Source organism: Cupressus sempervirens, chromosome 8 (assembly GCF_028749045.1).
Source record: "Cupressus sempervirens isolate cs-2001-9-10 chromosome 8, ASM2874904v1, whole genome shotgun sequence".
Taxonomy (NCBI): Eukaryota; Viridiplantae; Streptophyta; class Pinopsida; order Cupressales; family Cupressaceae; genus Cupressus; species Cupressus sempervirens.
In genome coordinates this window covers 24143259-24155514 of record NC_143125.1, presented here as the reverse complement: position 1 = coordinate 24155514, position 12256 = coordinate 24143259, and the positions used below count along the sequence as shown (strand labels likewise).

Here is a 12256-nt window from a genome sequence, read left to right as displayed (position 1 = left end):
AAGCTTATTGCAAACATCAAGTTCAGCCTCGTAGCTATCAAGTACATGAGGCAACCCACCATTTTCTTAAAAAAAGTCTCATCAACACCAACCCCATTCTCATCTTTAGAAAGTTTACAACCTAGAACAATGGGATTATGGACCAAATTGCTATTCTCCATCCTGAACCTCTTCAACACCTCCAAAGCATATTTTCTCTGGCAAATGTAAATTCCAGCCAACCTCTGCAACACTTCTATCCCAAGAAAAAATCTCATTCTTCCCAAATCAGTCATATCAAACTCCCTCAACATAGAATTCTTAAATTTAGCAAACATAAAATCATCATTGCCAGTAAATATTAAATCATCGACATATAAAATGAGAATGAGAATCTTACCTCCCTTATTTGTTTTAATGAAAAAAGTATGTTCACTATAACACTTCTCAAATCCTTCACTTATGAAGTGTGTTTCAATATGACTGAACCAAGCTCATGGAGCTCATTTCAGTCCATAGAGGGCTTTCTTCAACTTATATACTTTCTAAGGATTGTTCTTCAGCTCATATCCCTTAGGCTACTCCACATATACTTCTTCATTGAGTTCCCCATATAGGAAGGTGGATTTGACATCAAGTTTATAGAGAGTCCATCCTTTCTGAGCTGCTAGACCCATAATCATTCTTATTGTATCCATTCTTGCAACCGGTGCAAACACCTCTGTATAGTCTATCCCTTGTTGTTGCACATACCCCTTGGCCACCAAACGAGTCTTGAACTTGTCCACTTCTCCATTCTCCTTGAGTTTGGTCTTATAGACCCGCTTCACCCCAATCTTCTTTGCACTTGTAGGCAGATCAGTGAGTTCCCATGTGTTGTTTCTTTCTATAGCCTTGATCTCCATGTCCATGGCTGTCCTCCAGTTGTCGTGCTTCACTGCCTCTTCAAAATGTACTAGATCTATTGAAGAAAATAGGGCCAAATTAGCACTATCTTCTTTCTCGAAAAGATTTTCCCCACTTACATAATCTCTCATCCACCCCTGGGGCCTTCTGGTTCTTCCTCCATCAGAATTGGATGATACTTCTTCATTCCCATCAGTTTGCGGACTACCAACTAGTTCCTCAATGACTTCTTCTTCTTCCTCACTCTCTGTACCATCATTCTTAGCATCCACTTCCTCATTATCTTCTTCATCATCCCATTCTAGATCAGCAATTATTTGTTCTTCATAACTCCTATCCTAGTTCCAAGACTTGTCTTCCTGAAACACTACATCCCTGCTAATTACAATCTTCTTTGCAACTAGATCATAAAGTCTATATGCCTTAGACTCTTCACTTACTCCCAATAACACATAGGTGAAGCTCTTTGCATCTAGCTTTGTCCTTCTCACATCAAGAACATGCACATGTGCCATGCATCCGAAAACTCTGAAATGCTCAACTGAGGGTTTGCTTCCACTCCAAGCTTCCCTAGGTGTTTGATTCTTTACAACCAATGTAGGACTCTGATTTAGAACATATGTTGTCCAGTTTATTGCCTTTGGCTAGAAGTTCTTAGGAATCCTCATTTTAGATAGCATGCATTGAACCATGTTCATCACTGTTCGATTTTTCATTTCAGCTACTCCATTCTACTATGGAGTATATGTTGCAGTTAATTGCTTCTTGATGCCATGCTCTGAGAAAAACTCATTGAATTCAGATGATGTGAACTCTCCTCCTCGATCTGTTCTCATACATTTTATATACCCTCCTATTTCTTTCTCAACATGACTCTTAAAGCTTTTGAATATGCTTAATGCTTCAGATTTTTCTACTAAAAAATAATTCCATGTTTTTCTACTAAAGTCATCAATAAAGCATATAATGTACCTTTTCTTACTATTGGAGATGGGAGAGATTTTCCCACAAATGTCTATATGAACAAGTTGAAGCTTCTTTGTGGCCCTCCAATGTCTATAGTAACTCAAATGTCCATAGTGATAGTGCCATAAGTGTGCCAAGTCCTGTGTGGAAGTGTAGAGATAGGCTGGCTTTTGAGGTAGTGAGGTTTCTAGTAACACAAACATCTAATTTGTTGTCATCTCAGTCTGTATTATGAGCCCTTTCTTTGGATGGTAAATCTTGAGCTTTCCATGTTGAATGAGAATTGCCAATCCTCTTTCTTGTAGTTGACCAATGCTCAAAATATTGTTCTTTAGTTCGGGCACAAAAAATACTTCACTAACAACATGTGTAAAGCATATTACTTTCAATTTCACATTGCCTTTCCCTAACAAAACCATCCTTGTGTTGTTTCCTAGCTTCACCTTATGCCTGAATTCCTCATTTAGTTCACAGAACAAGCTCTTGTCACCACACATGTGGTTGCTACATCTAGAGTTGAGGAACCAAATGTCTTCCCTTTGAGGATCGTTCATCTCCACAAATGACATAAGCAACATCTCTTCTTTTTCTTCTCCTACTTCAACATAGTTGGCTTCCTTATCCCAGCTAGGACACTCAAATTGAAAGTGTCCCAGCTTGTGGCACTTATAGCATTCCACTGTGGATTTGTCATAGGATTGGCGACCTCTCCCTCTTCCTCTACCTCTGTATGTACCTTGACCCCGTCCTCTTGCACTAGACCTGTCTTCAGAGGTTATCTTGAGTGCTTGTTCTTCTCCTGTATGTTGCTGGAATTTTTTCTCATGAACAATCAGAGAACTCTGTAGTTTATCAATGGAGAGTTGATCAACATCTTTGGATTCCACGATCGAGCAAACAACATAGTTAAACTTCTCACTCAATGATCTAAGAATCTTCTCAACCACTGTGACGTCTTGCATCTGCTCTCCATAAGTTCGCATCCTGTTGGCCATGGAAAACACTCTTGAGAAGTACTTGCAGACTCCTCTAGTCTTCATCTCTAGGATTTCAAACTCTCTGTGGAGAGCTTGTAGATGTGATCTCTTAACCCTAGCACTCCCTTCAAATTTCTTCTTCATAGACTCCCAAATTTGTTTGGAAGTATCCTTCATGAGAATGGTCTCCAATATCATCCGATCTATGGCCTGAAAGAGATAAATTTTTACTTTCAAGTCTTTCAGCTTCAATTCATCTAGCTCCTTTCACTATGCTTTTGTCTGCGCCGCTCCATTCTCTGGCTCAAAATAGCCAATCTCTATCAATCCCCAATATTCCTTTGATCGCAAAAAGTTCTCCATCAACATGCTCCAATGGTCATAGTGACCATCAAAGTGAGGGATGGTTGGCTACACAAAATCCCCTTTGGTTGTCATTTTCTTTGCTGCTGCAAAGAAACCTCAAAGACTGTTGCTTTGATTTCATCAGGCCCAGTGGGGCTCTGATACTAGAATGTTAAGAATTGAAACACAAAAGAATACTCAACGATTCTGGGAATGAATCACATCTTATTGAACAATCTAGGCTTATAAATAGCCTTTACAATCTAAATTGAATGAGAAAAACAAGAGCATGTTGACAACTAATCAACGTGATAAGTGCAACAAGAAACACTAAACAAGTTCCCTAAAGACTAGGGCTTATTCAAACTAAAAGCAAAAACTTATCTGAACCCCTAACAGAAACCTAAACTTTCTCTTCATAGATAATATATAGAAATACATATATATTAATCATCAAATAAATATATTTTTTAACTTAATGGTTAATATTAACTAATAAATTATTTACTATTTAAAAATATAATTAAGTAATTATCATGTTTATATTACCAAAATTTATTTTTAACCATCCAAATAAATATGTTTTTAAAAAGTAACCCAATCCTACTAAAATTCCATCAAATTTCCTTATAATAAATAATATAATAAATTCAAATTTTAAACTATCTAAAATAATTTTAAAAAACTATTACAAAATAAGAATAAGAAATTTTGTATAAGAACAAATATAATATTAATCATCTAATTTATAACAGCAACAAACATTTACTGTAGTCTATAAGCTGACAGCTAAAATATGGTAGTTACAGACCTATGCCTGTAACCCTCACATTCTAGAGGGATTCCCTTGGCTCACTCTAATATAAAGGTCGGTTCGTAGGTATCATAATATATTGTTTTCTATCATTTTACAATGACAGTTTAATTAAAATAAAACATGGAAGAATATAGCTTGAGCTGAGTATAAATACGAACTAGGTACCTATAATAGCAATAAATCATAGATAAGATCTCTTATGTAAAGTAAAACATTATTTACAAATGCTCAATATTTCTTGTCTCCATTGACAGATGAGTACCTTCTGATTTTTTATAAAAATATAAAACATCTAATCAATTAAAATAGATACGTAAGAAGTCTCTTACAGGTAGAATATTATAGACCAACAAAGTATCTATCAGAATACATACACAGAAATGACATATATATATTTTCAACATATATATATTGAACAAAACATGAAAATAAAATGGTGTTTCAAAAGTGGAATCAGTTGAAATAACTTTGTATTATAGTACTTGTTTAACACTCAATTATGATTATGACATAAAGTTGTTAATGTTTTTTATATTGAATAAATATATATTACAAAAAGAACTGGAAGTTAAAAAATTGGGAGATAAAGTAATTGTTGATATCAGTTAAATACTAATTGCTGCCTATAACATGTAAATTCAAAAGTTGTTTGTGTTCACGATAGCTATCTATGATTGAGTGAAATGCATCATGACTATATTGCAAAACATGATCTCATCTATTATAAAAAGCATGCTGATGCAGTATCATATTTGATGATGTGGCACTCAAACCTTAATTATAAGCAAAAGAACTTACCAAATAAACTGTTGGCAGGAATTGGGAGTGCTTTGAAATTTCGGCATAAGATTTTGAAAAGAGTGAAATTAGTTTTCAGCTAATACATCTCCTCTTTCTTTCTACTATAATTATAAGCAAAAGAACTTACCAAATAAGCTGCTAGTACAAATTGGGAGTGCTTTGAAATTTCTACATAAGATTTTGAAAAGAATGAAATTAGAGTGTTCAGCTAATACATCTCCTCTTTCTCTCTACTATTTCATCCTACTTTTACAATTATATATAATAGTTTAAAATATTAATGAATCATAAAAATTGATTATAGACAACATAATATTTCACTTTATAATATAAATATATATCATGTTAAAATATTTATTTTAAAATAGATATTTCAAAATTTGTAATGTATATATTTCTATTTTGATTATTTTATATATAATCTTAATTTAGTTTATTTTATTTTACTAATTTATAATTATTTCCACATTTTTCACTACCTATATTTTTAATAAAACGGATAGACATTAAAATGATCATGCCATGTATAAAAATAATCTGATAGGTAAGGGTGACTCTCAAGTTCTAGGCATGATCTCAACCCAACATTCACCTCTAAGTTGACTTTTTCGTACAAGTTTCTAGTTTCTCAAGGACAAAGCAATTGGTTTCTAATGATTTTTTAATTTTTTTTTTTGGAGATATTAGAAAAAAAATTACTATCTATTATACTTTAGTTTGGAATCACATATGTCATATCTTTTTACTAATTTATAAAAATGAATTTCTATTTTTGATATGTTCATTTCTCCTTTACTATTACTTTTATTCTATCATCTTGTTGTTCATTCTTCTATAATATGCATACAGATATATTCAAATAAAAAAGGTATTTCATCTAGTTTTGTATCATAGTTTTTTTTAACTAGAACATATTGTAACTAACAACCAACTCATTAGCATTCAATTCTAAAATTTAACCTTTTAAAATTTTCTTTAGATCAAAATGTGACCCTTTGTTACTAAAGTTTCATACCTCAGCACTCCATTGTAGTATCACATGGATGCTATTTATTGTCACATTGTTTCCTTCAATGGCTATCACTAGGACAAACATTTTCTAGAACCTCAATTGGCTTCACTATTGTTAACCATTATCATCTTCTTCTTTTCAAATATAGTTTAACAAATTTCTACTTAATGTATCGATTTCTCAATTTTAGTGGAGGTTAATTCATTATGTCCTATATTATTGTGTGTGTCAATCCCTTCTCACACAAGTGAGACTCCTAAAAGAAAAACATTGTGAAAATCATAATCATACTAGACAAAATTAAATGGTTAACCTTTTTCTTTTAGAAGCATCCTAGCTAACATATCTTTCAGCTATCACCTCTTGCCCATATGACACAAATGCCTTTAATTGTCCATATGACATAGATGCCTCTAATGATCATAATTGCGCCAAGGGCTCCAATTGAATTTGGTCATCTCTCTTGTGAGACCTGTTCCTTTTCCAAAAGAAGAAAATATAAAATTTTCAACAAAAGTGTAGATATCACACCTAATAGAGAAACCCTCCTAAATTGCCAACCTAAAAAACCCTTAATTTGTAACTTAGGTCATCTTCTTTCACCAAATTTATGGGTCTTGCAATTTAATGTTTGATTGCATTCATATATATTTTTCTACATAAAATTTTATGTAACTTACCAATAATTTTTTAAAAGGATGTAGTCAAGTGGTCTACTCACTTGATTCTTATGTTGAAGATCAAGCTTCAAACCCCTCTAATAGTTTCATTACATTAGAGGATCTATTGAATAATTATAAGAACATATGTTTCACATATGCTATATAGTTTGATTGCATTTATATATTTCTTTCTATATAAAATTTTATGTAACTTACCAATAACTTTTTAAAAGGATGTAGTCAAGTGGTCTACTTATTTGATTCTTATGTTGAAGATCAAGCTTCAAACCCCTCTAATAGTTTCATTACATTAGAGGATCTATTAATAATTATAAGAACATTTGTTTCACATATGCTATATATTGATTCTAGCAAATAATTATTCACTTTATGATCATAGAGTGTTTGGTACTGTATAAAGAAACAATCCTAAGATGTTAGATGGTACAAAAGGTAGTTAGCAACATTTCAACATTACAGAAGTTAATGTAGGTTATATTAAAAAGTAATTTACAATTATTTTATGTCTAAAAGATTTTTACCATTTCAACAATTTATTTTTACCCTAATTTCTATAACAAAAAATTACTCATAATTTGAAAATATACAATAATTAAAAAGATGAAAAACACAAGTAAAACGTATTATTCTGTATTATTCTGTATTAAGACTATTTATTAAAATGACAAAAAGTTTTGTACTAGTTCCAATTTTAAGAAGAGCATCTTTCTAGAATTGATTGTATTTAAAGTGGATTTCAAGTAGTGACTCTTTGTCTTCCAATTATTATTATTTATAATATAATTGCTAGTGATAACTAAGATTTATAATATTTAATATAAAAAATGACAAAATTAAAAAAACCTTAAATGGTATTCTTAGTCTCTTCTATATCATTTCTTAATTTAATATGAAAAAGTTTTTGCCATAATTTTAAGTTCTGATCCCTTTTATAGAACGGGCCCAAAACTCAATGATTTTTCCTTCATTACTTCTTTTATAACAATTATGTCTCTAATAATTAAACAGATTATTATTTTTGGAAAGTAGAGAGTAACTTTACCTTTGCCAAGATGGTGTAAAAGACTTTCTTGGCCACGCAAATTGTATGGGCAGAACAGACTTCAAGATTCTCCTCTTCCAGCAATACAAGAACGGATGAAAGTAAACACCACTCTGATCGAGTTATAATCTCAATAATCGCATTTGGATGAAAGCTGTTAACTTGTACTCTTGGAAAATTTGTCAGCTTTTGCCAATCAATGCCTTGTAAACTCTGATTTGGTATATTCTTCATTGAATTGCAGCTTTCATTCTGAGAAACCTCTTTCAAATGCGAAGTGGAAATTATTGGACTTCTGAGCTGCTAAATCCACAGATTTCAAAAACTTTCAATCTATCACGTGTCTATCAAAGACGATTGAGCTGAATTTGGTCAGGATAACTGTGATAAAGACTAAAATAATAGCAAGAAAGGGAAAATATAGGCCAAATTTGACCCCTTTATGCCATCCAACTTCTATGATCATGGTTTTCAGTATTTGAGAAATGCAATCAAGAATAATTAGATCAATATCTAAAATTTGTAATAAAGTATTATTTGTGTCTTTTAGTTTACTTAGATTCTGATAATGGATAATCAAAACATCAATTTCAAACTTTATGCAATCTATTTCAAAAATCGAAATCTAAATCTAAAACTTTCCCAATATAATTTCATCTGATAAGCCCTCATGAATCAACTGATTTGACCGTAATACAATTGTACGAATATTAAAAATCACACATCCAGCTGAAGAAGTTTGTTACCTTGGTAGATCGTCGTCTATGATAAAGCAGGGAAACATTCCTAGGTGTTCGACGTAAGCTTCTGACAACCCTGGTCTGTCTAGTAAATTTCCCATATTTTTTGCTGCACAATCTTCTCATTTCTGAAGAATTCTTCAATACCCTCAAATTATTGTCAATTATGTTCAGGGCATCTTCTTTATGGAAAATATACCACATAATCGTGGATCACGAGTTACACGCCCGATGGGATATTTTTTTCGCATACAGCAAAACGTGGGAATTGGCATTCATTAAAGAAGGAAAATTTCTTACCTTATACTCTTTGAAGTGGGCATATATAGCAAAAAGAAACATATTTTATGTTAAAGAGGAACCTCAAATCAAGTGACAGATAGGTTTGTTCATTTCATCCATGAAATTGTGATTTTTTATTGTAATTTAGTTTTCAACTGATGGAACACTTTCAACTACTTCCGTTTGGGTATATTTTAACATATATTATTAAAGTATACAAGTAAATATGTTTATGCTCGAAGTGAGGAAAAAGTGAGTTGTAGTGAAAGTTGATGGATGGTATTTGTGAAAGGTATTGTTGATTGATCATATAAATGTATATTTTTTTGGGGAATCTTAATATTCAACAAATTATTGTTGACCACGATGGCAAAATGCGTGCATTAAAAAGGTGGGGAATACACATGTATACAAGTCATGAGGCAACATTTAATAAAGTTTGTAAATATGGCATATTGAAGCCAATTCAAATTAAAAAGAAATTCGAAGTGATGTTTTGACAGCGGTGACCATAAATACTAATTGAAAAGACATGGCATTTAATATCTTTCTGCCAATTCACGCCAAGTGTAAAAATCCTGTGGCAGATTTCAAACAACAGTGAAATTTAGTTTTCTTTGTGGGTGGTCATTTAGAATGAAAGAAACTATGACAAAATGTTTGATGAAGTTTGTTTTTGTAAAATACATGGATCTGAAGGGTTCTTTGACTGCGAAATATAAACATATTATAATCTTTGTTTGGATCTTTGACATACGAAGGTAATGTGTTCAATCAGTTGTATGGAATAGGTTGCAGGCACAGGTCTTCATGTGATAGTTCTTTGCACAGGTCTTCATTTCATGACTTTTCTTTGATGGTTTCATATATACTCATTTGTTGTTTTCCATGTGCATGCTTAAGGTAAATGATGATATCTCTGTCTTCAATTGAACAAGTCTTTCTGGAGCAATTACATAAGGGTTTTCAGGTGAAAAGACAACGACTGTTTTTAGGTATATCGTTTCTACACTAGAACAGTATACTCAAATTCTTGAAAAGAAAATGATGAGGAATTAAAATTCCCTCTTACAGTCACAGGTATTTGTTTTAATAAGTTGAAGTTTTTCAAATCAAGTGATCTTATTTTATAAAGAAGAATTCTTCTTTTCTCAGTCATGAACAAGTTTCAAAAACAATGAAAGGCCTAAATGTTTGTTTGAAAAGGAAATGCAATCAGAGCATATTGTTGTCTTCGGGTTTAAAAAGAATAAATATTTGAAAGGGGTTTGAGGGAATAAATCACTCCATTTTAAAGAATTTTTTTTTGTCTTGATAACAAAGGAAGAGCATTGTCAAGATTTTTTTCTTCTTCAGATTCTCTTAAAAAGAAAGGCAAAAAGATTCAGTTTGTTCACATCTTCTTGAGCAAAAGATTTAGCTTATTCTATTCGTTGCTATCAGGTTGCTCATCTGAAATAAAAGAAAATAAAATATAGTTTTTATTTGGAAAGCACAGACAAAGATTTCTTGTTTTGATAACCGGTTTGAAATAAAGATGGATTCAGTAGCATTGAATGTTTCAAAACTTGAAACATTGAATGAAAGTAATAAACAGAGAAAAAATGGCTTTCTTTTTAAAGGCTAAATTGTTTTTTTTAAGATCTTCTTGAGGGTATTAAACCTAGAATTCTAGATGTAAAGTCTTGATTAAAAAGAAAGCTATGGATGACAGTTTAATAAGGAAAGATCACATTCGGGTGGTAACCAATTTTAGTTGGTTGCTCAAACAACAAAGAGGGTTTCTTAACAACTCTAATTGGTTCAGTTTGGTTTACTTGTAACTGTTCATTTTGAATTTTATATCTATAAATATAGAGATAATTTGTAATTTAAAAGTGGATGAGTTGAAAAAAGAAGAAAGAAGACTTATATTTCAGAACAGTTTGTAAAGACTAAAAGTCTTATTATAAACTTGTATGCTTGTATAAATGTCATACATACACATTTATATGTGTGTATAAGGTTGTAAATACAGTACTGATAAAAGGGTTAAATACCCTGAGCAGTAGAAGCTATTGATTGTAAAAGAGTTGGAATTCAATAAAGAATACAGGTTCATGAAGTGGCTTTTCTCCCTATGATGAAACTGTGAGGATTTTCGAGGGTTTTCCACTCAGCACAAAATTGGTGTCTCTTATTTCTATGAGTTGATATTATTCAATATGTTTACATTTTAGTACAATTTAATTTCTCCACTGCTATAAATTGTGAATTAAAAATTACTAAAATTAGATTTTGGGATAATTTAATAGTGTTTTTGATTCACACCACACCCCCCCGCCCCCCTCTCAGAACCCTGATGCTTCAAACAAGTGGTATCAGAGCGTACAATTCCTTTTGTAATAGTTCTAGGGATATATATTGAAAGTCATGGCACAATCTGAAGGAGCTTCTCTTAATAGGGCTCCGCTATTTGATGGAAATGATTATGTTTTCTGAAAAGTTATGATGGAAGCCTTCATACATTCCTTAGATGTAAGGATGTGGAATGTTGTTATATCAAAATATACTGTCCCAACAACAATCTCTACTGATGTAGATGAAAAACTAAAGTTTGAGTTGGATTAAAAGGCAAGATATGCCCTTCTTTGTGGTCTCTCCAAAGATGTTTTTGCTAAAGTTTTTTTATTGCAAGTCAACTAATGATATATGGGTCAAACTTGAAACAATATATCAAGGAGATGAGAAAGTAAAAGAGTCTAAACTGATAACTCTTAAAACACAGTTCGACAATCTGAAAATGAATGAAGATGAAACTATTGCTACATACTTCTTAAGAGTTGATGAAGTAGTGAATGCTAGAAAGGGTCTAGTTGAAGAGATAGAAGAACATGATGTAGTCTCAAAGGTCATTAGGTTAGTGTTACCTAAATTTGAAACAAAAACTATCCACTTTAGAAGAAAAGAAAAGTTTTTCAAAAATGACCTTGCATCAACTTCAAGGCACATTAACTGCATATGAAATGAGGATTAGCCATCAAGCTAGTTCCTTATCAAAAGAATAAGCTTTTAAAACTGAAAAACATGATGAGAGTGACTCAGATCTAACTGATGCTTTAGAAGCATTGCTGGTTAGAAGAATGAGAAAGAAATATAAAGGCAAACCTAAATGTTTCAGTTGCGGTCAATTAGGACACTTTGCTGCAAAGTGCCCAAATGTAGAACTTGATGATTGTGATGAGAAAAATGAAAATTTTTCTAAAAAGAATCCTTGGAATCAGAATAAAGATTCAAGGATTACAAGAAGAAAAGTCTTCTTTCAAAAGAATATTCAAATGAAGAATCTAGTGATGCTAATGAAGAAGGGGAAAGACTATTCATGGCTGAAATAGTCCATACCTCTAAACCTGAACCCAGTGAATCTGAATCCTCATCTGATTCAAATGTAGAAGTAGATCTAGAAGAAGAACTTTTGAAATTTTTGCAAGAACTCAAAAGATTAAAAAAGTTGATTTCTAATCAAGAAAATGAAAATCAAAAACTTCAAGAAGAATTAAATGAAGCAAATATGATCATAGAAAATCAAAAACTCTTGCTTGAAGAAAAGGATAAAAATTAAATACCTTGCAGAGTTCATCTGAAGAATCTACTAGTCAGAAAACAAACTTCTTTTTCAATGGTTACTATTTTAATTGCAATATTTTTGGACACAAGGCTGTCTTTT

At 31.8% G+C, this 12256-nt stretch overlaps 1 protein-coding gene across 1 annotated transcript; it reads right to left on the bottom strand.

The window, feature by feature from the left end:
* Nucleotides 1–7471: 7471 nt before the first annotated feature.
* On the bottom strand, nucleotides 7472–8547 carry LOC149541388 (uncharacterized). Its single transcript, XM_089796053.1, has 2 exons — nucleotides 8275–8547; nucleotides 7472–7828 (listed from the first exon to the last, which is right to left on the bottom strand). Exons 1-2 carry the CDS (start codon nucleotides 8470–8472, stop codon nucleotides 7499–7501), a joined length of 528 nt encoding a protein of 175 aa, XP_089652179.1. The 5' UTR covers nucleotides 8473–8547; the 3' UTR covers nucleotides 7472–7498.
* Nucleotides 8548–12256: the final 3709 nt, after the last annotated feature.